The sequence below is a fragment of the Staurois parvus genome, unplaced genomic scaffold (genome assembly GCF_062004578.1).
Source record: "Staurois parvus isolate SC_StPar_1 unplaced genomic scaffold, SC_StPar_1.0 ptg000282l, whole genome shotgun sequence".
NCBI classification, from domain to species: Eukaryota; Metazoa; Chordata; class Amphibia; order Anura; family Ranidae; genus Staurois; species Staurois parvus.
The window spans coordinates 9,462,842-9,488,203 of record NW_028318078.1 but is presented as its reverse complement, the minus strand read 5'-3'; the positions used below and the strand labels follow the sequence as shown (position 1 = coordinate 9,488,203).

Genomic DNA, 25,362 nt, shown 5'->3' with positions numbered 1-25,362 from the left:
ACATATTGATGTGCCATCCTGAAGGAGTTGGACTTCCTGTGCAACTTCTGTAGGGTTCAGGTATTGCCTCATGCTGCCAGTAGTGACACCCTAGCCAAATGCAAAACTATTGAAAACAGTCAGAAAAGATGAGTAGGTAGAAAAATGTCAGTGGCCTCCACCTGTAAAACCATTCCTGTTTTGGGGGCTGTTTCATTGTTGCGCATCTAGTGCACCTGTTGTTAATTTCATTATCACCAAAGCAGCTGAAACTGATTAACAACCCCCCTCTGCCACTTAACTGACTTGATCAATATCCTAGGAGTTTAATTGACTTGATGCTATACTCTGATTAAAAAGCGTTCCTTTAATTGTTTTGAGCAGTGTATATTGTTAACTACTATTATTTTCTGGTTATAGTTGCATACAGTATATTGTTTTTAGCTATTGGGTATGTAAATATAGAAACTATAGTGTTTGTGGTTGCATTTTGTTTTTATGTTTATGTGTTTTAGAATAGTTTTTCCAGCTTTAACTACACTAGTTGTGAAAAAATGCTGTAAATTAGAAATACTTTCAGAAATAGAAGTGTTAATAGTTTGTTTTTATCAGTTGACAAAATGGTATGTTAATTAATATAAGAGAAATCCAAATCAAATCAGTATTTGATATGAACACCCTTTGCCTTAAAAACAGCAGCAATTCTTCACTTCTTCTAGGTACACTTGCACACAGATTTTTAAAGAACTCAGCCGGTAGGTTGTTTCAAGCATCTTGGAGAACTAACCACAGATCTTCTGTTGATGTAAGCTGCCTCAAATCCTTCTATCTCTTCAAGTGGTACTAGACAGACTTAATGTTGAGATCAGGGCTCTGTAGGGGCCAAACAATATTTTCAGGACTCCTTGTTCTTCTCTACACTGAAGATAGTCCTTAATGACATTGGTTGCATGTTTGGGGTCATTGTTCTGCTACAGAGTAAATTTGAGGCCAATCACAAGCCTCCCTGATGGTATGGCATGCAGAAATGCAGCCGCATACTTACAAGGAACCTCCACCATGCTTTCACACCTGGTTCACACTGATGCGGTGCAAGAAACGCTGAGAATCCTGTGCAGTTTCCCACACTGCATTGCATGGCACATGATATTCATTCGATCTGGTACGGGTGTCAATGTTAAATTAATGACACCCCGAAACAGATTGCGAAACGCAGTGCGATTGCCAGAAATCGCATCACATGGGTGAGAACACTCATCCAATGGTATACAGGTGCTGGTTAAAAAAAAAAAAAAGGGTCCTGCACCTTTTTGGTGCGGATTTAATTTGAGGCATACAAAATGAATGGCTCAAATTGCACCGCACAGACATCGCATGTATTTCGCACAGGAATGCAGTGCGATTCTTGTGCGAAGCACGTGGGGTGTCCTGCACCGCATTAGTGTGAACCCGGTCTCACTGTTGCCTGCAGACACTGCTCTCCGGCCCTTTGTGAACAAGTGCTCTCCCGCTACCACCAAATATTTCACATTTTGATTCTTCAGTCCAGAACACCTGCTGCCATTTTTCTGCACCCCAGTTCCTATGTTTTATGCATAGTCTCTTAGCCTTGTCTCTTCTTCCTATGTATAAAAACATAGGGGTACAGAAAAAAGAAAGTGCTCTGAATTGATGAGTCAAAATTTGATCATTGAAGCACGGTGGAAGTTTGAGCTGCATTTCTGCAAATGGGTTGGATATTTGGTCAGGATCAATGGTGTCCTCAATGCTGAGAAATACAGGCAGATACTTATCCATCATGCCATACCATCAAGGAGGCATGTGATTCTGCAGCAGGACAATGACCTAAAACATACAGCCAATGTCAATTAGAACTATCTTCAGCATAAAGAAAAGCGGGGAGTCCTGGAAGTGATGGTTTGGCCCCCACAGAGCCCTGATCTCAACATCACTGAGTCTGTCCGGGATTACATGAAGAGACAGAAGGATCTGAGGCCGCCTACAACTCCTTGGAAGAATACCTTCTTATTTGATTTGTACTTGGTCCCATTTTAGACACAGCTGACTGGGAACAACCACATCTGTGATGATTTACCTTCTTGCTGAAGTATTATAATCCTCTCCTTTGTTTCAACTGACATCTCTCGTGTTGGAGCCATGATTCATGTCAATCAGCTTGGTGCAACAGCTCACCAAGGTGTGCAAGCACTCTTTAACTGCAGACTAATTAGCAAATGTGATCTGATGCAGATGTTTGTTTTAGAACCGCAAAGTACATGGCGATTCCATAATATTTTCCTCAGAATTGAGCGACTCCATATTTGTTTTCCTTAGCTTGATTTTTAAAAACAGTTCCAATTGAATACAGTTTTCTTTTTAATTTTTTTTAAGTGTTTCTTAAAGCCAGAAGGTTGGAATGTTAAATGAAAATAGATTTGAGGCATGTCTGTGATTGTTTTTTTCTTTCTACACAATTAAATGAACATTTTCCAAGAGTGGTGATTCCATACTTTTTTCCAGGGTTTGTACATGCACAGAAGATCTGTGGTTAGTTCTCCAAGATGTTTGGAACAACCTACCTGCCGAATTCCTTCAAAAACTGTGTGCAAGTGTACCTAGAAGAATTGATAATGTTTTGAAGGCAAAGAGTAGTCAAACCAAATATTGATTTTATTTGGATTTCTCTTCTGTTCATTTGTTTCCATGTTGTTAGTTGATCAGAAATAAACTATTAACACTTCTGTTTCTGAAATAAGACCTGCCTCAAACTTTTGAACAGTACTATATTATACAGTGGTACTATATTATATAGTAGTATACCTCTGTGGGTGATGAGATGTCAGCACTGCACTGCTTCCAGGACGCATCAGAGCGATGCTCTGTGCTGGCACTGACAAATTAAAATCACTCTGATCCATCCCAGAAGCACTGCAGAAAGACGAGAAAGAAGAGTGGGGTTTTCAAATCCCCCCCGGACCACCACACCGGCTGTGTGGGTACTGTTCATCGTTCACGTAAGTACAGTGGTGACCGGAGGGGTGAGTTCACCATTTTTAAGTTTTTCTAATAAGATGAGGGTTCATCCCTAAGTTTCCATTAGGGTGCATTAAAACTATATGTACAGTGGGTGAAATAAGTATTGAACACATCACCATTTTTCTCAGTAAATGTACAGTCAGGTCCATAAATATTGGGACATCGACACAATTCTAACATTTTTGGCTCTATACACCACCACAATGGATTTGAAATGAAACGAACAAGATGTGCTTTAACTGCAGACTGTCGGCTTTAATTTGAGGGTATTTACATCCAAATCAGGTGAACGGTGTAGGAATTACAACAGTTTGCATATGTGCCTCCTATTTGTTAAGGGACCAAAAGTAATGGGACAATTGGCTTCTCAGCTGTTCCATGGCCAGGTGTGTGTTATTCCCTCATTATCCCAATTACAATGAGCAGATAAAAGGTCCAGAGTTCATTTCAAGTGTGCTATTTGCATTTGGAATCTGTTGCTGTCAACTCTCAAGATGAGATCCAAAGAGCTGTCACTATCAGTGAAGCAAGCCATCATTAGGCTGAAAAAACAAAACAAACCCATCAGAGAGATAGCAAAAACATTAGGCGTGGCCAAAACAACTGTTTGGAACATTCTTAAAAAGAAGGAACGCACCGGTGAGCTCAGCAACACCAAAAGACCCGGAAGACCACGGAAAACAACTGTGGTGGATGAGCGAAGAATTCTTTCCCTGGTGAAGAAAACACCCTTCACAGCAGTTGGGCAGATCAAGAACACTCTCCAGGAGGTAGGTGTATGTGTGTCAAAGTCACCAATCAAGAGAAGACTTCACCAGAGTGAATACAGAGGGTTCACCACAAGATGGAAACCATTGGTGAGCCTCAAAAACAGGAAGGCCAGATTAGAGTTTGCCAAACGACATGTAAAAAAGCCTTCACAGTTCTGGAACAACATACTATGGACAGATGAGACCGAGATCAACTTGTACCAGAGTGATGGGAAGAGAAGAGTATGGAGAAGGAAAGGAACTGCTCATGATCCTAAGCATACCACCTCATCAGTGAAGCATGGTGGTGGTAGTGTCATGGCGTGGGCATGTATGGCTGCCAATGGAACTGCTTCTCTTGTATTTATTGATGATGTGACTGCTGACAGAAGCAGCCGGATGAATTGTGAAGTGTTTCGGGAATATTATCTGCTCATATTCAGCCAAATGCTTCACAACTCATTGGACGCTTCACAGTGCAGATGGACAATGACCCAAAGCAGACTTCAAAAGCAACCAAAGAGTTTTTTAAGGGAAAGAAGTGGAATGTTATGCAATGGCCAAGTCCATCAACTGACCTGAATCCGATTGAGCATGCATTTCACTTGCTGAAGACAAAACTGAAGGGAAAATGCCCCAAGAACAAGCAGGAACTGAAGACCGTTGCAGTAGAGGCCTGGCAGAGCATCACCAGGGATGAAACCCAGCGTCTGGTGATGTCTATGCGTTCCAGACTTCACGCTGTAATTTACTGCAAACGATTTGTAACCAAGTACTAAAAAGTGAAAGTTTGATTTATGATTATTATTCTGTCCCATTACTTTTGGTCCCTTAACAAGTGAGAGGCACATATGCAAACTGTTGTAATTCCTACACCGTTCACCTGATTTGGATGTAAATACCCTCAAATTAAAGCTGGCAGTCTGCAGTTAAAGCACATCTTGTTCGTTTCATTTCAAAACCATTGTGGTGGTGTATAAAGCCAAAAATGTTAGAATTATGTCGATGTCCCAATATTTATGGACCTGACTGTATTTATAAAGGTGATTTTGACATTTTTACCATGTGTCGGTACAACCCGTGCAATCCATACATACAAAGAAACCAAAACAAATAAGTTCAGGAATTTAAGTTATGTGTAATAAAATAGAATGACACAGGGAAAAAGTATTGAACACGCTAACTGAAATTTATTTAATACTTCATACAAAATCCTTTGTTGGTAATTACAGCTTCAAGACTCCTCCTGTTTGCAGAAACTAGTTGCATGTATTGCTCAGGTGTGATTTTGGCCCATTCTTCCACACAGTCTTCAAATCTTGAAGGTTCTGTGGGTCTCTTCTATGAACTCTGATCTTTAGTTCTTTACATAGATTTTCTTTTGGATTCAAGTCAGGTTGGCTGGGCCATTCTAGCAGCTTTGTTTTCTTTCTTTGAAACCAATTAAGAGTTTCTTTGGCTTTGGCTTGGGATGGGGATTATTGTCTTGCTGAAATGTCCACCCTCATTTCATCTTCATCCTGGTAGATGGCAGCAGATTTGTATTAAGCATCCTGGTACATTTTTCCATTCATCTTTCCTTCAATGATATGAAGTTTGCCAGTACCCTATACTGAAAAACAAACCCACATCATGATGTTCCCACCTCCAAACTTCACTGTTGGTACGGTGTCTTTGGAGTGTTGTGCAGTGCCATTTGACCTCGAAACATGGTGTGTATTATGGCATCCAAAGAGTTCAATTGTGGTCTCATCTGACCAGACTATATTCTCCCAGTATTTCACAGGCTTGATTAAATGTTTTGCAGCAAACTGTAAATGTGCTTTAACGTGCTTTTTCTTCAGCAATGGAGTCTTGCGTGGTGAGCGTGCATACAGGCCATGGCGGTTGAGTGCATTACTTATCGCTTTATTTGAAACAATTGTACCTGCTAATTCCAGGTCTTTCTGAAGCTCTCCACAAGTGGTCCTTGGCTCTTGAACAATTCTTCTGATTCTTTTCAGTCCTCTATCAGAAATCTTACGAGGCGCACCTGGTCATGACCAGGTGAAATTATGTTCCATGAAGCTGGTGACATTATGTTCTTTCGATTTCTGGATTATGGCCCCAACCGTGCTCACTGGAACATTCAGAAGTTTAGAAATCCTTCTGTAACCAATGCCATCGCTATGTTTTGCAACAATAAGGTTGCGAAGGTGTTGAGAGAGCTCTTAACTTTTACCAATCATGAGATGTTTCTTGTTTGACACCTTGGCAATGAGACACCTTTTTACAGTGTCTTGAAAAAGTATTCATGCCCCTTGAAATTTTCCACATTTTGTTATGTTACAACCAAAAACGTAAATGTATTTTATTGGGATTTTATGTGATAGACCAACGCAAAGTGGCACATAATTGTGAAGTGGAAGGAAAATGATAAATGGTTTTTACAATTATTTTTTACAAATAAAGATCCTTAAAGTGTGGCGTGCATTTGTATTCAACCCCCCTGAGTCAATACTTTGTAGAACCACCTTTCGCAGCAATTACAGCTGCAAGTCTTTCTGGGTATGTCTCTACCAGCTTTGCACATCTAGAGAGTGAAATTTTTGCCCATTCTTCTTTGCAAAATAGCTCAAGCTCTGTCAGATTGGATGGAGAGCGTCTGTGAACAGCAATTTTCAAGTCTTGCCACAGATTCTCAATTGGATTTAGGTCAGGACTTTGACTGGGCAATTCTTACACATGAATATGCTTTGATCTAAACCAGAGGTCTCCAGACTGCGGCACATGGGCCGAATGCGGCCCTTCGCTTGCCTCTATCCTACCCTTGGGGTACTATTCCTCCCTCTGACACCAACAAGGAGGCACCATTTCTTCCACTAGCACCAACTATGGGGCATTTTTCCTTCCACTGACACCAATGATGGGGCACAATTCCTCCCACTGATATACACAATTAGATACTATTCCTCCAATAAATACCAAGGATGGGGAACTATTCCTTTCTCTGATACCAATGACGGTGCACTATTCATCCCACTGACACCATGGTGGGGCAATATTCTTCCCCCTGACACCAATGATGGGGCAATATTCTTCCCCCTGACACCAATGATGGGGCAGTATTCTTCCCCCTGACACCAATGATGGGGCAGTATTCTTCCCCCTGACACCAATGATGGGGCAGTATTCTTCCCCCTGACACCAATGATGGGGCAGTATTCTTCCCCCTGACACCAATGATGGGGCACTATTCCTCCCCCTAATACCAATGATGGGGCACTATTCCTCCCCCTAATACCAATGATGGGGCACTGTTCCTACCAGTAATACCAATGATGGGGCACTGTTGCTCCCACTGACACCAATGATGGGGCACTGTTGCTCCCACTGACACCAATGATGGGGCACTGTTGCTCCCACTGACACCAATGATGGGGTACTGTTGCTCCCACTGACACCATTGATGACTATTCCTCTAACTAATACCAATGACTTGACACTATTCCTCCTTCCAAGACTACAAGCACTATGTCACTTTTTTTTTACTCCTACTGATGCTGGGACATTTTCTTCTCCCACTGGGCACTCCGGCCCTCCTAAAGTCTGATGGACAGTAATGCTCTTGGCTGCTTCTCTGATTAATGCTCTTCTTGCCCAGCCTGTCAGTTTAGGTGGACGGCCATGTCTTGGTAGGTTTGCAGTTGTGCTATACTGTTTCCATTTTTGGATGGTGCATTGAACAGTGCTATGTGAGATGTTCAAAGCTTGGGAGATTTTATAACTTAACCCTGCTTTAACCCCCCCCCCCCCCCCCCCCCTTCGTGTCCAGGCCAATTTTCAGTTTTCAGCACTGTCGTATTTTGAATGACAATGGCGCGGTCATGCAACACTGTACCCAAATGAAATTTTTATCATTTGTTTCACACAAATAGAGCTTTCTTTTGGTGGTATTTAATTGACACTGGGTGTTTTATTTTTTGCACTATAAACAAAAAAAGAGAAAAAAAAAAGTTGGAAAAAAAAGTTTTTCTTTGTTTATTATAAAGTTTTGCAAACAGGTAATTTTTCTCCTTCACTGATGTGCGTTGATGAGGCTGCACTGATAGGCAACACTGATGGGCACTGATGAGGTGGCATGGATAGGCAGCACTGATGGGCACTAATAGGCTGCACTGATGAGTGGTGCTGATGGACATTGATGAGGCACTGATGATGCAACACTGATGGTCACTGAGAGGCGACACTGATGGGCGTAGCTGACTGACATCACTGACTGACAGACCTGACTGGCAGCACTTTTTTTCTGGAAAGGTGAACTAATCCTGAAGCTGTGTAAATGTGAATATGAATTTGCTAGACTTTGGTTAAAAAAAATATTTTTGAAATAGCTTTAGTCCAGGTCATAATAAATTACGTAGATAGCCATTTTGTAATCCTATTAATGTTATGAGGTGAATTTCTTCTAATTTTCTTTTTAATGGCTTTACTACATCATAATCTTGAATTTTGTTTCATTTGCTTTACAGGTCCTTCTCCAAACCATGTTGTAACGTGTTTAACCAGAGACAGCTATACTACCCATGCATTCATCCAACAGCTCATGTCTGTATTATCCTTGCTGGCACGAACACCATCCCCAGAGCCTGTAGAAAAAGACTTCTACTCAGAGTTTGGCAATAAGAAAACAGGTAGAAGACTTGTATTTTGGGTGAACAAATCTCAAAGACATTTTCTGCTTTCTTGTTTTAAATCACAATTGTATTTGTTGATGGGCTTCAATGTTCAAATACTGTGTGCCTTTGACTTCAGTTTGAGATGCTTTTGAGATCATTCAGAATTTATTGCAGGTGCAACTGACTTGCAGTTGACCTGCTTCAGCAGCTTTTACTGTATACTCTGATAGGCTTTGTGTAGAGTAAGAAGCAGTTCTGAAGTGATCCAAAAGCCTGTCAACACTGGCTCTTGCCACATCCAATACAGCATGCTCAATGTGCTTGCCTTTCCTGTATCTTCTAATTCAGAACACAGATAATGAATAGTGTATCTTAAAGCGAATCTGTGCTTTACCTATGAGGATAATAATTTCGGACCACACAGAAGCTTACACTTACTTGCTGGTGCTTTATTCACTTGTGAAAGCAAAGAAAAGTCCTGTGTGCTCCAAGGAGTGGCCCCTACAGTAATTGTGAGTGGACAAGTGCCAAGCACCAGTTCAGTGGCAAGAGGATGAATTAGACATGTTTTCCTTTGAAGTACTAGATATTTTCTTTTCTCCTGGTGGCCAAATAAAGTGGCAGGGGAGTGAAGGGGGAGGTAGGTGGAAACTGCTGTAGAGATAAATAAATCTGTTGCTATGCACCACATGGACAAAGCACAGGTAATCCTTAAGTAGCTTGCATTCTTATTAGTGTTTTATTATAATAGCATGAGTCCTGTAGGTATATAAACCTAAGGTGAAATGGACAGGCTATGCGCTGAAACCAAGGAAGGCAAAAACATTTCCAGCAATGACACCGATTATACAGTGTAAAATACAGAATATTTATGCTAGCACTGATTTAATAGGTGTTTATATAATATGTTTGTGCCAGGTGTCTTAACGGTTGAATATACCTGGGTTTTTTAAAAGAGAAGTATGGGAATAGTTTTTGTTTTGTCTTGTTTTTCCCCAAATTATACTTACCTAGGCGGATGCAGCATCTGTCCCCCACCTGCTCCAAGTGTGAGAATTTAGCAGGGCTGTGAATGGGGAGGGAGCAACTGGCTTTCATCAGATCGCTGAGAGGCTGAGCCAGGTGCCGCTCCAGACCCTGGAGTGGATCCTGACTTTAAAGCTGAGATCTTACCCCAGCCTAGACCAGCTGAGTGACAGCTGAAAATGGGTCACATGAGTGCAGAACAGGGGCGGACTGACCATTTGGAAACTCTGGCACTGCCCGAGGGCCCGGGGTCAGTAGGGGGCCCCATGAGATGCCCCTGGTACCTTTTTCATAAGCTTTTTTGAGTTTGGGCAAGACACAGGGGCCCCATGATCCCCTATTGCCCAGGGGCCCCTTGAGTTGTCAGTCAGCCCCTGGTGCAGAATGAACTGCACTCTTGTGATCCACAGGGGAAGTACAACCAAAAGAGCTTTGCAGGCAACACAGTAGTGCTGTTGCTGGAGGAGGTAAGTAAGCCCTTGAAGAGTTGCACAGCTGTAGATGTTTAGGGGCTATGAAAGGATGAGGACTTGTAGGTTTTTCTCAAAGACTCAAACCTGTCTGAAAATAGTTTCTGCTTTAAAAGAAAAAAAGAAAGCTGTTGCACAGACTTACAATGTGTAGGGAACAGCAAATTCTAATTGGCTGGATTTACTAAAGCCGTCCACAGAATAAGGTAAATGGCCTCTGAGTCTGTAGAAAAATCAGCTTTGACCTAGGTTCATAATTACTTTTATGCAATAGCAGAGCCCAGATAAGGACTGTTATGTATGGGACAAAACAACAAAATGAAGAACAAGTCCGCTCATTTGAAGAAAACAAAATTGGCAGTATGACATTTACATTGTATCTATACCAGGATATGGTTATTCAGGTAGTTACATGTTCTTAACAAGCAATAAATGAGCTTTTAAAAGAAGCCCTCTCTGAACTCTATGGTTGCGGGCACTGCAGAGCAATTCATTCTCAAAATATGCAGCAGAAGCACTGAAGGCATTTGAGTTCTCTCAGCCACTCTACCTCTCTCTCACCTCTCTCTCTCACCTCTCTCTCACACCCCTCTCTCTCTCACACCTCTCTCTCACACCCCTCTCTCACACCCCTCTCTCACACCCCTCTCTCACACCCCTCTCTCACACCCCTCTCTCACACCCCTCTCTCACACCCCTCTCTCACACCCCTCTCTCACACCCCTCTCTCACACCTCTCTCTCTCTCGCCTCTCTCTCTCGCCTCTCTCTCTCTCTCTCTCTCTCACCTCTCTCTCTCTCTCTCTCTAGCTCTCTCTCTCTCACCTCTCTCTCACACCTCTCTCTCACCTCTCTCTCTCTCTCTCTCACCTCTCTCTCACCTCTCTCTCACCCCCCCCCTCTCTCCTCTATGTTTATATTAGAGATTAGAAGGAAGGAAGCAGGGTGAGGTAAAGAGGCCACAGTTAACATTTAAAGTGCACGTCATTCAATCATGGACCATATGAATATAGTGGAAAGTATAACAAATAAAAGCCCCCTTATATGTTCTTATATGAATATGTTTTGAAGTATGCCAATTAGTCTTAAAGCAGTGCTCCACCCAAAAGGGGAAGTTCCGCATTAAGGACTGCTCCCCTGCTTCCCATTAAGGATTGGCACTTTTGGGGAGCGGGGGGGGGGAGTGGGTACCTGAATTTGACAGGTACCCGCTCCCACTTCCGGTCCAATAGCCTAGGCAATCAGAAGCGCAAAGTGTCCTCCCCCCTCCCTCCCTGTTGTCTTTTGGGACACGTCACAGGTCCCAGAAGACTACAGGACCATTTATGAAGCGCAGCTCTACTCGCGCATGTGCAGTGGGTACCAGGCTGTGAAGCCGCAAGCTGTCACAGCTGGGTGCCCACACTGAAGATGCTGGCCTTCTGGAATACAGGACGGCCGGTGAAACGAGCTGCGGGACACACACCTAGGGACAGGTAAGTGGCTGTTTTTTTAAAAGTCAGCAGTTACAGTTTTTGTAGCTGCTGACTTTTATTTTTTGATAGGGTGAGTGGAACTCAGCTTTAAAGATATAACTAGGTTAGCAACACATGCTTTCTAAGCAAGGCATTTCATACTGCTGTTTTTGGGATATTCAGCCCTCTGTCAGTACCAAGATTTGAGCTGGCCCTTTAAGACTGAGCTAAACTTACCTGAGGCAGCCTTACCTGGAAACAACCATGATTGGCAAGCTCCTTGCTGCCTATATTTAAAGCAGCTGTTTCGCACACCAGCAGTGCTCGTGATAATGGACATCACCTGGTGTGCCCTTGCTTGACCAAGCTTGTGTTTCCTCTGTGGATTACAACCTGACTTGCTCTGACCCTGTTCTCTCCAATGTGATTCTGTATCATTTTGGACTCTATTCATGTGTGATCTGGCTCATCTAGGCTACGCTTCTGCCTGACCCTCCTGCCTGTCTTGCCTATGGTCCTGGTTGTGGTATGTGCTATCTGTTATTGAACTGTCTGCATATGTAGCACTTCGGAAATGTTTTACTGTTATCTATACTCCTGACCTGACCTTATCACAAGCCATACTATTAAAGGAGAAGGTGACCCAATGAATTCTGAACAAGCTCAGATGTTTGTTCAAGATCTTGGCTGTTTACACCAGCAAGTACAGGAACTGGCAACCAATATCACTAAAGTGTAATCTCCCCCTCCTACTACCTCTGCCAATACTCTATCACCTTAACCAAAGATTCCTTTGCCGGATTGTTTTCCTGGTGAAAAACAACTGCCAATTATATTTTCAAGTTAAAGCCATCCTTGTCTGCCTCTGAAACACAGGGGGTGCAAACCATCCCTTTATTACTACAGGGTGCCCCCCAAGCCAGGGCCTTTAGTCCGGAATCAAACCATCTGGCCCTGCTAATAATAGATGCTTTCTTTGAAGCTCTGAGCTGGCTATATGATGGCCCAAATCAGGCTGCTGCTGCTGAAGCTAAAGCAGCCCTGCATAACTTGTAACAAGGGGCCAACTCCACTGAGTTATCTTGTTCAGAATATTGCAGGAGGGCCCTGAATCCTGATAGAATGATTTCTGAATTGGCCTATCCAAGGGAATTAGGACGCTTTGGGTAATTACCCCTAAGCAGCTTCACTGGAGAGGGATATGAAATTAGCCATTAGAATTGCTGAGGAAAAACCTTTGCCATACTTGACACCCTGTTCCTCCTTTGCAGCTAGGTTCCACTCATGTACCTGCTCAGTAACGCACTCGCCATCATGACTTGGTATTTTGTTTGTATTGTAGCCTCAAGGGTCATATGCTTAGTTCATGCACCACACGTCAGGGGAATGCCAGGACTCTAGGAGATTGTGCAAACGTAGAGGCCAGTTGTTAAAAATCCCCGCTGTTATCCACTGTGGGTCTGGGTGTTGTGAGCTACTAGCCTTTGTGGATTCCAGGGCCAGCGAAAATTTTATTGATCAAGTTATGGTCACTCGCTTGTCTCTGAAAACTAATGCTCTGGACTGTCCTCTCTGCCTGATTTCTGTGGATAATCAGTCTCTATTAAAAAAAACTAAGTGGTATGGGCTACTACCCCCTTTTTAACTACAAGTGGGACCTTCACACTGGGAGAAGATTTCTTGTCTAATCATTAATTCCCCATCCACACCTTTTGATTCTAGGGTCACAATCCAGTGATTGATTGAAGCACAGAGAATATCTTGGCATAATCCGATCAGTGTGCACAAATCTGCATACTATCCAGATGTTCTGTCCAGATTTCTGTTTGCCAAGTGGAACAGATTTTTCCTTGTTATAAGGGCTCCCTGGATGTATCTTCTTTAGGGTCTGGTAACACCTTACCACCTCATCATAGTTATGACTATTCCAGTCATCTCTGACCTGGTGCTACTCTGCCTCAAACTAAAGTGTACTTCACTGTCTGAGCTAGATGCCTCTGAACCTACGCAAGATGCTTCATTTCTGCCTGCCTCTGTACCTGACACCACCGTTCGGCCCACAGTATAAGCTGTAGGGCAGTCTACCTCTGAGCTTCAGTTTTTAACACTGTTCAACTCAAGAGGAAGTTCCATCTAAACCTTGTATTTGCTCTGTGAATTTTCTGTATGACCCAGTTTGTTCTGACCCTGTTATCTCCACTGTGATCCTGTACCTTTTTGGTATGTAGGGGTGAACGCCATTCGAACCGATCCCCAGGAGTCCGAGAACAACTCTGTGTATGATGATTGGCCTCAGCTGTCACTCCAGCCACACCCTCTGATGTGTTTTACCCCACCCATAGGGGGCTTGGTAACAGAGGCTACGTTCACCCCTACATACTACACTAGGTCTCTGGAGTAACTTGGGATGCTGCTCCCTCTCTTTCTCTGCCGACGGTGATTACCATTTATAAACAGGCTTGAGCGGCACCAGAAGCTCTTCGGTGGTTCTCACCTGTACTGTTTTGGGCTCTAATCTACTTGTGTGTGTGACCGGGCTTGCTAGACTATGCTTCTGCCTCACCCTCCTGTGTTCTCAAATTCTGTTACTTCTTGGCATGCTCAGTTCCGCTCCATTTATGCACCAATCTTTGTTGCCCTGCTGACATCTGCGATGGTGCATCAAAAGTACCAGCCAGCCTGCCTTGCCTACATTCCTGCTTGTGTGCTATCTATTATTGAACTGTCTGCATATATAGAACTTTAAACTGTTTTGCTGTCATCTATACGCCTGACTTGACATCCTCCTCCTCCTCCTTTGCAGCTTCAGGCTGCACTCCTGTAATTATTGGCTTTATTTCCTTGTGCCATTATTATTATGCAGATAGAGTCTGAGCAAAATTCCATGAAACATTTTATCAAGCACAGTATTTAACAAACCGGTAGAGAAAAAAAAAAAAGATTCCAAAGTTTCCAGCTATGTCTGGTTGAAAAACTGAAATCCTGTGCAGTTAGGCTGTGTTCCCTATATGCAGGCTTAATATTTATTAGCATCTACCTGTCTGATAATTAGAACTTCTTTCAAAAATGTTCTATGAGTTATGATATGTTTTTTCTTCAGGAAAGCAGTGTTCAATGACCAGTGACGCTTTAGCTGTGCTGTGGACGTATGTAACACAGGAAATAATGTCAGGGAAATAGCGACTTGGAACAACAGGAATGCAGAGGAATGTGACTAACTCTACACTTTTAAAATAAACCTCCTGCCTCTAACACTGGAAGTAGTCTCCCATATGTTTTTGTATAAGGACAGTTAAGTCAGCGAAAAATATTTAGATTCTTAGTAATGAAAATGTTTTAATTTGGCCATACAGTTTGCAGTGTTCGTCCATTAGTCCACAAAGTGAAATTAAATTAACCAATTAAATTAACCAATTCAATACCGGGCACTTTTACCCCCTTCCTGCCCAGGCCAGTTTTCAGGTTTCAGCGCTCTCACACTTTGAATGACAATTGCACAGTCATACAACATTGTACCCAAACTAAAATTTTATCATTTTCTTCACACAACTAGAGCTTTCTTTTGGTGGTATTTAATCACCACTGGGGTTTTTATTTTTTGCTAAATTAACAAAAAAAGACCAAATATTTTGAAAAAAAAAGTTTTTCTTTGTTTCTGTTATAAAAGTTTGCAAATAAATAATTGTTCTTCATAAATTTAGGAGGAGATGTATTCTGTTACATGTCTTTGGTGAAAATAACCCAAATTAGAATGTATTTTTTAGTTTGTAGGAAAGTTATAGAGTTCACAAACTATGGTATAGATCTGAAAATTGATCAATCCTGAAGTACTGACGGCCAATCTAATTTCTTGAAGTCCAAGAATGTCAGAACAGTACAGATATCCCCCAAATGACCCCTTTTTGCAAAGTAGACAGTCCGACGTACTTCATAAGAGGCATGGCGAGTTTTTTGAAGTTGTATTTTTTTGTCATAATTTTTCAGAAAATGAAAAAAATAGTTTCACTATTTTTTTTTTTACATATTGTCACCAGTGCAGTACAGCGTCATCATATAACTGGCATGGCGGTGATCAGGGACACTGACTGGTGACAGTATGAAAAAAAAAAAATATATATATATATTTTTTTTTTTTAAAGATTTTTTTTTTTCATATTTCACTATGACCAAAGTAGTACAATGTTACCATAGTACCATTGTACTACTTTGGGAAAGTGATCAGTATTTTTTCTTTTTACACAATTTGCTTATAGCAAAGAATTACTTTGCTATAAGCAAGCATTTACCTGAATGACATCGATTCATGCAGGGTTTTTTTTTTTTGTTTTTTTTTTTTTGTTTGTTTTTTGTGCTTAGCTGTGATTTGGCCACAGCTAATCACATGACATGTGCATGTGATTAGCTGTGACCATTCACAGCTAGACACTAGTATACAATGGATGGCATGAATGAAGCCATCCATTGTATACAAATGTCATGTGACCTGCTGTGATTGGTCACAGCAGGTCACATGGTACAGGCAATGGGGCCAATACTCAGATCTGTACACGGCCGGTGACAGGTCGCGCCGCTGTGCAGGAGCGCAATCTGCGCATGTGCTGGAGGACGCCATATGGCGTCCACCCAGAATGCTGATGACATTTGCCGCCCGCCATTCGGCCATAGGGAGGGCGGCAAATGGTTAAACACTTCCTGTATGTCGTGGAGTTTAAACCATTATACTGGGATCATGCATGATCCCAGTACCATTATTTAGAGCCGACTGTTGGCTATCCTGTAATGGCAACCGGAACAGCTAACTAGCCACTCAGTTGCTATTACAAGCAGCGGGAGGGAATGTTCCCCTACCCCCCCCAGCCTTCTGCAGCTTTAACGGGAGCTCTTATCCCTACCTCCTGTGCTGTCATACACCCATTCTACCAGATCTGTTGTAGTATCTTGAGTCTTTAGGCACCATGCCTCAGTCACCCAACTCTGTAAAGCCACCACCTGGTCTTCTGTTTATACTTTTTCAAAGTTTTACCAGGTGTATGTACAATTTTCTGTAGATGCAGCTTTCCGTCACTCGGTACTTGCAGTAGCACTCTAAACTGGGGGTTTAACCAGTGTTTTGTTTCCTGGACCAGTTGACACAGTTTTGTTTACCCAGTTGTTGCCTACCTTTGTATTTATAGCTTGGGGACATAACATGGTTTATTAATAAATTGCCTGTGTCCTGTACTGTATGATTTAAATCAAAGGAATTTTGACTTGCCATTGTCCAGTCACCTGAAGGTAACCCATGGTGTATGAATAAGTTGTCTGTCCTGTACTGTACTCCTAAGATATGGAATTTACAGGTGAGTCAAAATTCCTCTGTGTACTCACTGCAAAATACTTTTCTCTGAGCTCTTTAACTAGTTGCCACCCGGCCTATAGCCAGATGGCGGCCGGGCGAACAGTTCGTCTTTCCAGGTAGACACCATATGGCGTCCTTTCAGGCATGCGCAGTGTGCCCGCCCGCAGGGCCCCACTGCGGCACGATCTGTCACCGGCGTGTACCTTGGACACGGCCGATGACAGACCTGTGTACCGGCCCCGCTGCCAAGTACCACGTGATCTGCTGTGACCTATCACAGCAGGTCACATGACGGTTGTATACAATGGATGGCTTCCTTTCATGCCATCCATTGTATACAAGTGTGTCTAGCTGTGAATGGTCACAGCGATCACATGCACAAGATGGGCCAATCACAGCCCATCTGTGTCATGTGATTAGCCGTGGCCAAATCACAGCTAAGCACAAAAAAAAAAAACCCTGAGTGAATCGATGTAATTCAGGTAAATGCTTGTTTATAGCAAAGTAATTCTTACCTGTAAGCAAATTGTGTAAAAAAAAAAATACTGATCACATCCCCAAAGTAGTACAATGTTACATGGTACTATAATACTTTGGTCATAGTGAAATATGAAAAAAAAGAGAAATGCAATAAAAAAAATAATTATCAGGTTTTTTTTTTCATACTGTTACCAGTCAGTGTCCCTGATCACCTCCATGCCAGTTATATAATGATGCCGTACTGCACTGGTGACAGTATGTAAAAAAAAAATAGTGAAAATAATTTTTTCATTTTCAGAAAACTTATGACAAATAATTACAACTTCAAAAAACTTGCCATGCCTGTTATGAAATACATCGGACTGTCTACTTTGCAAAAAGTGGTCATTTGGGGGATATCTGTACTGTTCCAACATTCTTGGACCTCATTACTTCAGGATTGATAAATTTTCAGATATATCCCATAGTTTGTGAACTCTATAAGTTTCCTACAAACTAAATAATACATCCTAATTTGGATAATTTTCACCAAAGAAATTTAGCAGAATACATCTTAGCCTAAATTTTTGAAGAACAATTATTTATTTGCAAACTTTTATAACAGAAACAAAGAAAAATGTTTTTGTTTTTCAAAATTTTCAGTCTTTTCTTGTTAATTTAACAAAAAATAAAAACCCCAGTATTGATTAAATACCACCATGCTACAACTGAGCAGATGTGAGGTGAGAGGGGGTTTTACCCCAAGGGATCTGTTTTTTCTATTTTATATATGCATATGTCCATTCCTTTTGTAAGCAGCAGTTTAACCCTAGGTTTCTTGCTAACAAGCTGTTTGTATTAGTGGACTTCCTTATCCCACAAAAAATACTTAAAAAAAAAAAAACTATTGTTTAAAACAAGCAGATAAGTTGTAGCAACTGCTTAGTGATTATTTACAATGACTGGTAGCTCATGTAGTAGTCCACCGGACACTGTGCTTTGTGGCTCCCGTTACCTGGTCATTCATTTCAGCTGTGATTGCTATAGTGATGCTGTGATTGGCCCATGGCTATTACATGGTACCTGGGCCAATCACAGCACCCTGTACCGTGTGATAACTGTGGGCCAATCACAGCAAACAATAGTAATCACAGCTGATATGAACGTAACCCATTAATGACAGTGCAATGCAAAACATTGCTGTTACAGTGATCATCACTGTAACGGCAATCAAAGTGTAAAAAAAAAAATCCCTGATCCCCCCAGAGTAGTACAGCGTCACTATGATGACACTGAACTACCCTGATGACTGTATGTAAAAAAAGAAAAAAATATTAAAACAATTTTTTTTTTTTTTTAACATACTATCAGCAGTCCGTATGCCTGATCACCGCCACACCAACTCTAAAATGATGTTGTACTGCACTGGTGACAGTATGGAAAAAAAATTGTGGCAAAAAATTACAATTTTCAAAAAAAATTACAAAGAGCCATACCTCTTACTAAATATCTCAGACTGTCTACTTTCCAAAATGGGGTCATTTAGGAGGGTATTTGTATTTTCATGACATTTTAAGGGCCTCATAAATTAGATCTGCTATCAGTACATCAGAATTTATACATTTTCAGATATTTAAACCATGGTTTCTGGACGCTATAACACATTTTGGCCTAAATTTATGAAGAAATTTGTTTTTATTTTTTGGATATATATTATAACAGAAAGTAGAAAATATTGTGTTTTTCTTAAGTTTTGGTCTTTTTTCATTTATATAGCAAAAAATTGAAAAAACAGTGTTGATCAAATACCACCAAAAGAAAGCTCTGTTTGCGTGAAAAAAAGCTAAAAATTTAGTTTGGGTACAGTGTTGCGTGACTGCACAATTTCCAGTTATAGGGCAAGTGCTGATTGGCAAAAAATGGGCTGGTCATGACGGGGATAAAAACTACTGGAAGGCGACTGGATAAGTATTCTTGGTAAGTTAATTACAACACATTAGTCAGAAATTTGGTGAAGATGCTATTAGTAGTCCCATGACTGGTTACTAGCATACATTTTAAGTATTTTAATCCTAAAATCAGGTTAGATTTACAGTCGATTCACACCAAATAGAGTGGGACTGCACAGGGCAGTTATTCCAATGCGGTCCCACTGACTGACAAGGCAAATGCCTTGTTTTCTGTGTGCTCGGCAATAAAGTCCATTTGAAAAAGCGTACAGTGCAGTGATCCTACTGGATCGCGCCGCACACCAGCCACTGTGTTAAAACGCATCGGCTGGTGTGATTGGACCCGTAATCTCTGATTTTATTCTGTGCTTACCCCACTAGGATCTACCTTAAGTCATCAACATTTGGATAAAAAAAAAACACACCCATTTTAACCATATCTCTTTGGAAGCAAATAGGGACACTGGGGCAGTTCAGTTTTGGGCAGCACAAGCACTGATGTTCCCTCCTTTCCAATTATCTTCCCTTGTATGTGGTTTATATAACACAAAATTATATTTTATGCATTTTTTTGTTCCAGGAACAATGGAAAACTATGAAATGATCCATTCCAGCAGAGTGAAGTTTATTTATCCAAATGAAGAAGAAATTGGGGATCTTACTTACATTGTAACAGAAAGAACTGACTCTCTAGGAACATTGCCATCTTTAAACATTTTACTGTATGTCCTGGCATTCCAAGTAAGCACAGTAGATGGAACTGACCAAGAAGCTTTGCTGCAACCTAAAACCCTCATTCTCACAAGCTCAGACCTGTTTTTGTTCAATGAAGATTACATCAGTTACCCACTTCCTGATTTTGCCAAGGAACCCCCGAAAAAAGATAAGTACCAGTTAGTGGATGGGAGGCGTATTCGGGATTTAGACCGTGTGCTGATGGGCTACCAAACTTATCCTCAGACTCTTACATTCGTGTTTGATGACTCTAGCAACCAAGACTTGATGCACAGTTTATCTATGGATCATTTTGCGGAACCTTTAAGTCCCTGCAACATTCAGAAAACCTGTGGCAATAATCAAGAAGTACAGTGGTACATCTTTATTCCAAGTGCTGACTGCCGGGAAAAGTTGATATCGCTTCTTGCCCGCCAGTGGGAGATTCTGTGTGGTAGGGAGTTACCTTTGGAGTTGACAGGATGAAGTACTTTATGTACATTCTAAAGATGAAGGCAAGTTTTTGAGGGAACACAAATAAAGGCAATGCACATAGTTTAATGCTGCTTTTCATTGCACATATTTATTTTTATGTTTTGAACACATAGTACATGTAGAGATAACGCTCAGTAGACACCAGACCTACATATTGATACACTATAATTAAAATTAAAGTCAACCATCTTAATGTCTTTTATATAGCTAAATATTTCTTCATTCCTATGATGTTTTCACCCTTAAGGTACAGTTATGGAACAATGTTTGAGCTTCTAAAGGTGTATGGTAAAAGAGATTTGTAACAAAGAAGATTGCAAGACTAATGGCTAAAAATAATATAAGAACGTTTAGACAGCTTCCTCTCCTATCTGTTACTAACTGTAGAAATATACCAGCATTATTGTTTACAAGCTATTGGACCTCTCTCACATGCACCGAATAGTGGAAATGCATATTGGTATCTTTGGAGTACCTGATCATTTAGAATGAAAGATAAAATTCCCATGTCTGTGACTTGTTTTAGGTTTATCTTTAAAGTGTTATTGCTGAAATAAAACAGAATTCAGTAGCCCTAGTTTGGGGGTGGAGTGAAGTCTTTGTTCCAGGTTGATGTATTTTTCCAAAGAAGAATCAGTCACATCATAATAGACCTGTACCCAGACGAAGAATACTGCATTTAGGGCCACCCTTCTGACAGGAAATAATTTGCAATATTCTGTAATACCTTTTTAACAAACTAGCTAAAAGGGGGCATCTTCCACTTTCAGAGCAATCACGGCACTGACATTGAAACTAGATACAAAGGGGGCTATTTATCAAAACTGCATGGTGCAAAATCTGGTGCAGTTCTTCATAGAAACCAATCGGCTTCCAGGTTTTATTGTCAAAGCTTAATTTAACAAGCTGACCTGAGAAGCTGATTGGCTACCATGCACAGTTGCACCAGATTCTGAGTTCACCAGTTTTAGTACATTTCCCCCATTAAATCTAAACTCCTAGCAAAAAGCTAAATACAAGGTTGAAATACATACTGTATATGTGAATTGTCATACCTTCCAAAACATTTGTTCTGTTCAGCTAGTTTATTCTCTAAAGGAGGTAAAAATGTAGCTTGGTTTAAGGACTGCAAACTGGGCCATGGAGGAACAGCAAAGTACTGATGAAATTGTCTCATGCTCTCCTATCTTGTAGTCATGTTCAGAGTGTTAGGCCTCATTTACATGGGCGTGTGCCAGTGCAAAGGCTTTGTTTGCCCACATGGGGATGCACACAAATTCTGTGTATCCCCATGCAGGGAGTCCCATTCATGTCAATTAGGGCACAATGGCTGCACAGAAGCAGCCACTGCTCCCAATTTAACAGCTGTGCACATGCAGGTGTGGAGCCACAAAAACAGTGCGAGATTGGGGCCACTCAACTGCATGACTGTCAGACCGGGAGCAACAGCTGTGTTAGTGCAGTCATTGTGTCCCAAATGAAATGAATGTGACTGTCTGCACAGGGATACATGAAACACCTCTGCATCCCTGTGCAGGCAAACATTGCCTGTGCATGAGCGTATGCTTAAGTACGCTCAAGTGAACGAGACCTTACATTGACAATATTTGATAGAACACTGATTTGGTATGCTGACGTTTCCTTTTCCAGTCAGAGCACTGATGTTTGTGTGGATATAGGGTCATGCAGGCATCAGTGTCATTACCCCTCTCCTTTTCCAAAGGAACCATCTAATCCGCTAGGTTAGTTAGGGACAACATTGACTGTACTTTGACCTACTTAGCATTCCTTAGGGTGCTGGCTCCAATGTATTTCCCAGTGCTTTTTCATGGCATCCTTTCAGTTGTAATGACAGGTTCCCCTATCAAGCAGGGGGTTTGGCCTCAGAATCAGTAGTCTTTTAGGTAGCTCTTGAGCAGCAGGCAGACCCCAGGTATGGATTTTGTTTGGTCTGTTAACAGTTGTTTGCAGTTTGCCACTCCTCAGTTGTTCTACATTTGAATGTCCTGGCAGTATATTACTTTTTGTACTTATCATTAAATCCGTTTGCTGAAGTCCATTGAGGGACTCAAGTCCCACCCCTCTGTGTTTATGATCAAGTTCTCGCTTCTGTTTGCTACAAATGTAGACATGCTGGGAATAGTAGAGGTTATATTGGGCTTGCCAGTGGTTTTTGTTTGCCAGTGTCTGGTCATACAGTAGGCAGTTGTATAACTTGACAGTAGGTTACTTCCTTTGACCCTAAGTGAATTCTATAAAAAGGATTTAATGGTAAATACAAAAATCCTGCTGTAAATATATTCTAAATATCTGTTATTGCTGGCTTTATAGATTTGTATAGGACTACACTCTAAGCACCCCCTGTCTCATAGTATGCCTTATTCAATCTAGGAGGACTTATTGCATAGGCGCAGCCAGTACTGAAGTATTCTGCTAATAGCTGTAGACTTTGGAGCAGGCCTCAGCTGTGCTGTTGTGGTTGAGAGGTTTTAGAGAAGATTGGTTAAGGATTGCGAAGGAACGTGAGTTAGCGTTAGTTTGGTTAAAGGTGCAGCTGTCAGTGGTAATACCCAGTGTGCAGAGTTTAGGATTAACGGAGATTGTGCAAACCATTGCATCAAGTATCACAGGGTTTGCTTTCAGAAAAAAACTAAATTAAGGGTCACTGGCAAATGAAATGAAGAGTTTCACACTTCATCTTGGAAGACCGCATACTAAGTGCCATGTACTTAATAGCAGTGGTGCTCCAAAATGAAAACTCTGGAACAAAACGGAAAATTCAGGATGCGCTTGGCCGAAAGCCGAAATGCAAAAATGGACAGTTTTTAAAAAAATATATTTTTTATATATATAATTGTATTATATTTGACTTTTTAATTAATATCATGAGTTTAAATGAATATGAATTAAAAAAATTCAATCCAGTAACGTAACATAACTTTTGTTGAAAGTAACACACAGAAAATAAAATGTATATAAAATTTAAAAAAAGGGGTTCTTGCATTGAAGGCAAAAGGGGGTGTTTTTGCATTGAAGTAAGTGGGACGCTATTTTGCATTGAAGTCTATGGGACATGGTTTTGCATTGAAGTATTTGGGATGTGATTTTGCACTACAAGTCAGTTATCACTTTCTGCATCTTTTTTTTTTTTTTCTTCTGTGAGCAAAACACAGATAACCCTAGTTTTGGCCAATATATTGGTGCATCACTACTTAATAGGTCAGGATGGAGGCAATTCCAACTTGCACGCATTTATAAGATGTTTTCTGAACTTTGAAGTTACCTGGGATTTTGGAGCGTGCCATTACATTTCTAAAATACTGCTTCTTTATACTGAAAGAACTATAGAACTGTCTGTGCTACACATAGTAGCAAAGCATTTTCTATCCAAGCAGGTGTAACATATAAGCAGATTTCTATATGATTTTTGTTGGTAACACAAGTGTTACCTTTTAAATGTTTCTTTTTATAATTGCACTAAAATAATTAACTGGCAATGGGGGGATAAAATAACTACATAAGGTCCATATTCTCACCATTGTTTTTTTTTAAACTTTCTGAATTTGAAAGTTTGTTGGATATACCAAGTGTTATAGATTTGACTGTTTACAAGAAATGTGTAAATGTGCATGCAAATAAAACCATCTTTTTACTGTATGCTGTTTTGTATTACATTTTTCAATGCTACATAATGGTAGATTTACTAAACATTGTATAAAATTCCCATCCTGAATCCAGCTCCATTTTGTATGTGCCACCTAGTAATTTGCATCAATATAATTGTATGTATTGTTCTGCATCTGTTATTGGTGTGTGTGTGTATATTTGTGTATATAATCTCTATTACAGTTTATAAAATATTGACCTTTATAATATTTCAGCTAGAAGTGTTACATGTTGTTTTTTTCATAGCGGACTGTGCTGTTGCCACAAAGATGGAATTGTATTTGTAACATACTGCCTAAAGTTATTGTGTTCTGTTAAAACACAAGAAGTATTAGAAATTTCTGTCACTTATAGCATTCAATCAGGAAACAGAAGTTGTGACTGTTTTACCACCAGTCACACTTCCTTCTTTTAATAAGCTATGCCAAGTAACTTCTTTATGTTTAACAAACAAGTTTTTAGGTTCCCTGTAAAGTGGAGAAGACCTTATAGTATAATGGTAATGGTTGGATTGCCTGAAAGCTAAAGCCAAAGGAAAAGCTATACAGTCAGGTCCATAAATATTGGGACATCGACACAATTCTAACATTTTTGGCTCTATACACCACCACAATGGATTTGAAATGAAAAGAACAAGATGTGCTTTAACTGCAGGCTGTCAGCTTTAATTTGAGGGTATATACATCCAAATCAGGTGGCCGGTGTAGGAATTACAACAGCTTGCATATGTGCCTCCCACTTGTTAAGGGACCAAAAGTAATGGGACAATTGGCTTGTCAGCTTTTCCATGGCCAGGTGTGTGTTATTCCCTCATTATCCCAATTACAATGAGCAGATAAAAGGTCCAGAGTTCATTTCAAGTGTGCTATTTGCATTTGGAATCTGTTGCTGTCAACTCTCAAGATGAGATCCAAAGAGCTGGCACCATCAGTGAAGCAAGCCATCATTAGGCTGAAAAAAACAAAACAAACCCATCAGAGAGAAAGCAAAAACATTAGGCGTGGCCAAAACAACTGTTTGGAACATTCTTAAAAAGAAGGAACGCACCGGTGAGCTCAGCAACACCAAAAGACCCGGAAGACCACAGAAAACCGAAGAATTCTTTCCCTGGTGAAGAAAACACCCTTCACAACAGTTGGCCAGATCAAGAACACTTTCCAGGAGGTAGGTGTATGTGTGTCAAAGTCAACAATCAAGAGAAGACTTCACCAGCGTGAATACAGAGGGTTCACCACAAGATGTAAACCATTGGTGAGCTTTAAAAACAGGAAGGCCAGATTAGAGTTTGCCAAACGACATCTAAAAAAGCCTTCACAGTTCTGGAACAACATCCTATGGACAGATGAGACCAAGGTCAACTTGTACCAGAG

At 40.9% G+C, this 25,362-nt stretch overlaps 1 protein-coding gene across 1 annotated transcript in view; it reads left to right on the top strand.

Annotated features, from left to right (window-relative positions):
- The window catches only part of NISCH (nischarin), a 139,240-nt gene extending 115,034 nt beyond the window's left edge, over positions 1 to 24,206 (top strand). Inside the window, exons 20-21 of the mRNA XM_089681926.1 lie at positions 8,276 to 8,437; positions 19,698 to 24,206. Coding sequence (XP_089538052.1) covers positions 8,276 to 8,437; positions 19,698 to 20,317 — 782 coding nt within the window. The 3' untranslated portion in view covers positions 20,318 to 24,206. The remainder of the gene's footprint in view (positions 1 to 8,275; positions 8,438 to 19,697) is intronic.
- The last annotated feature ends 1,156 nt before the right edge of the window (positions 24,207 to 25,362 follow it).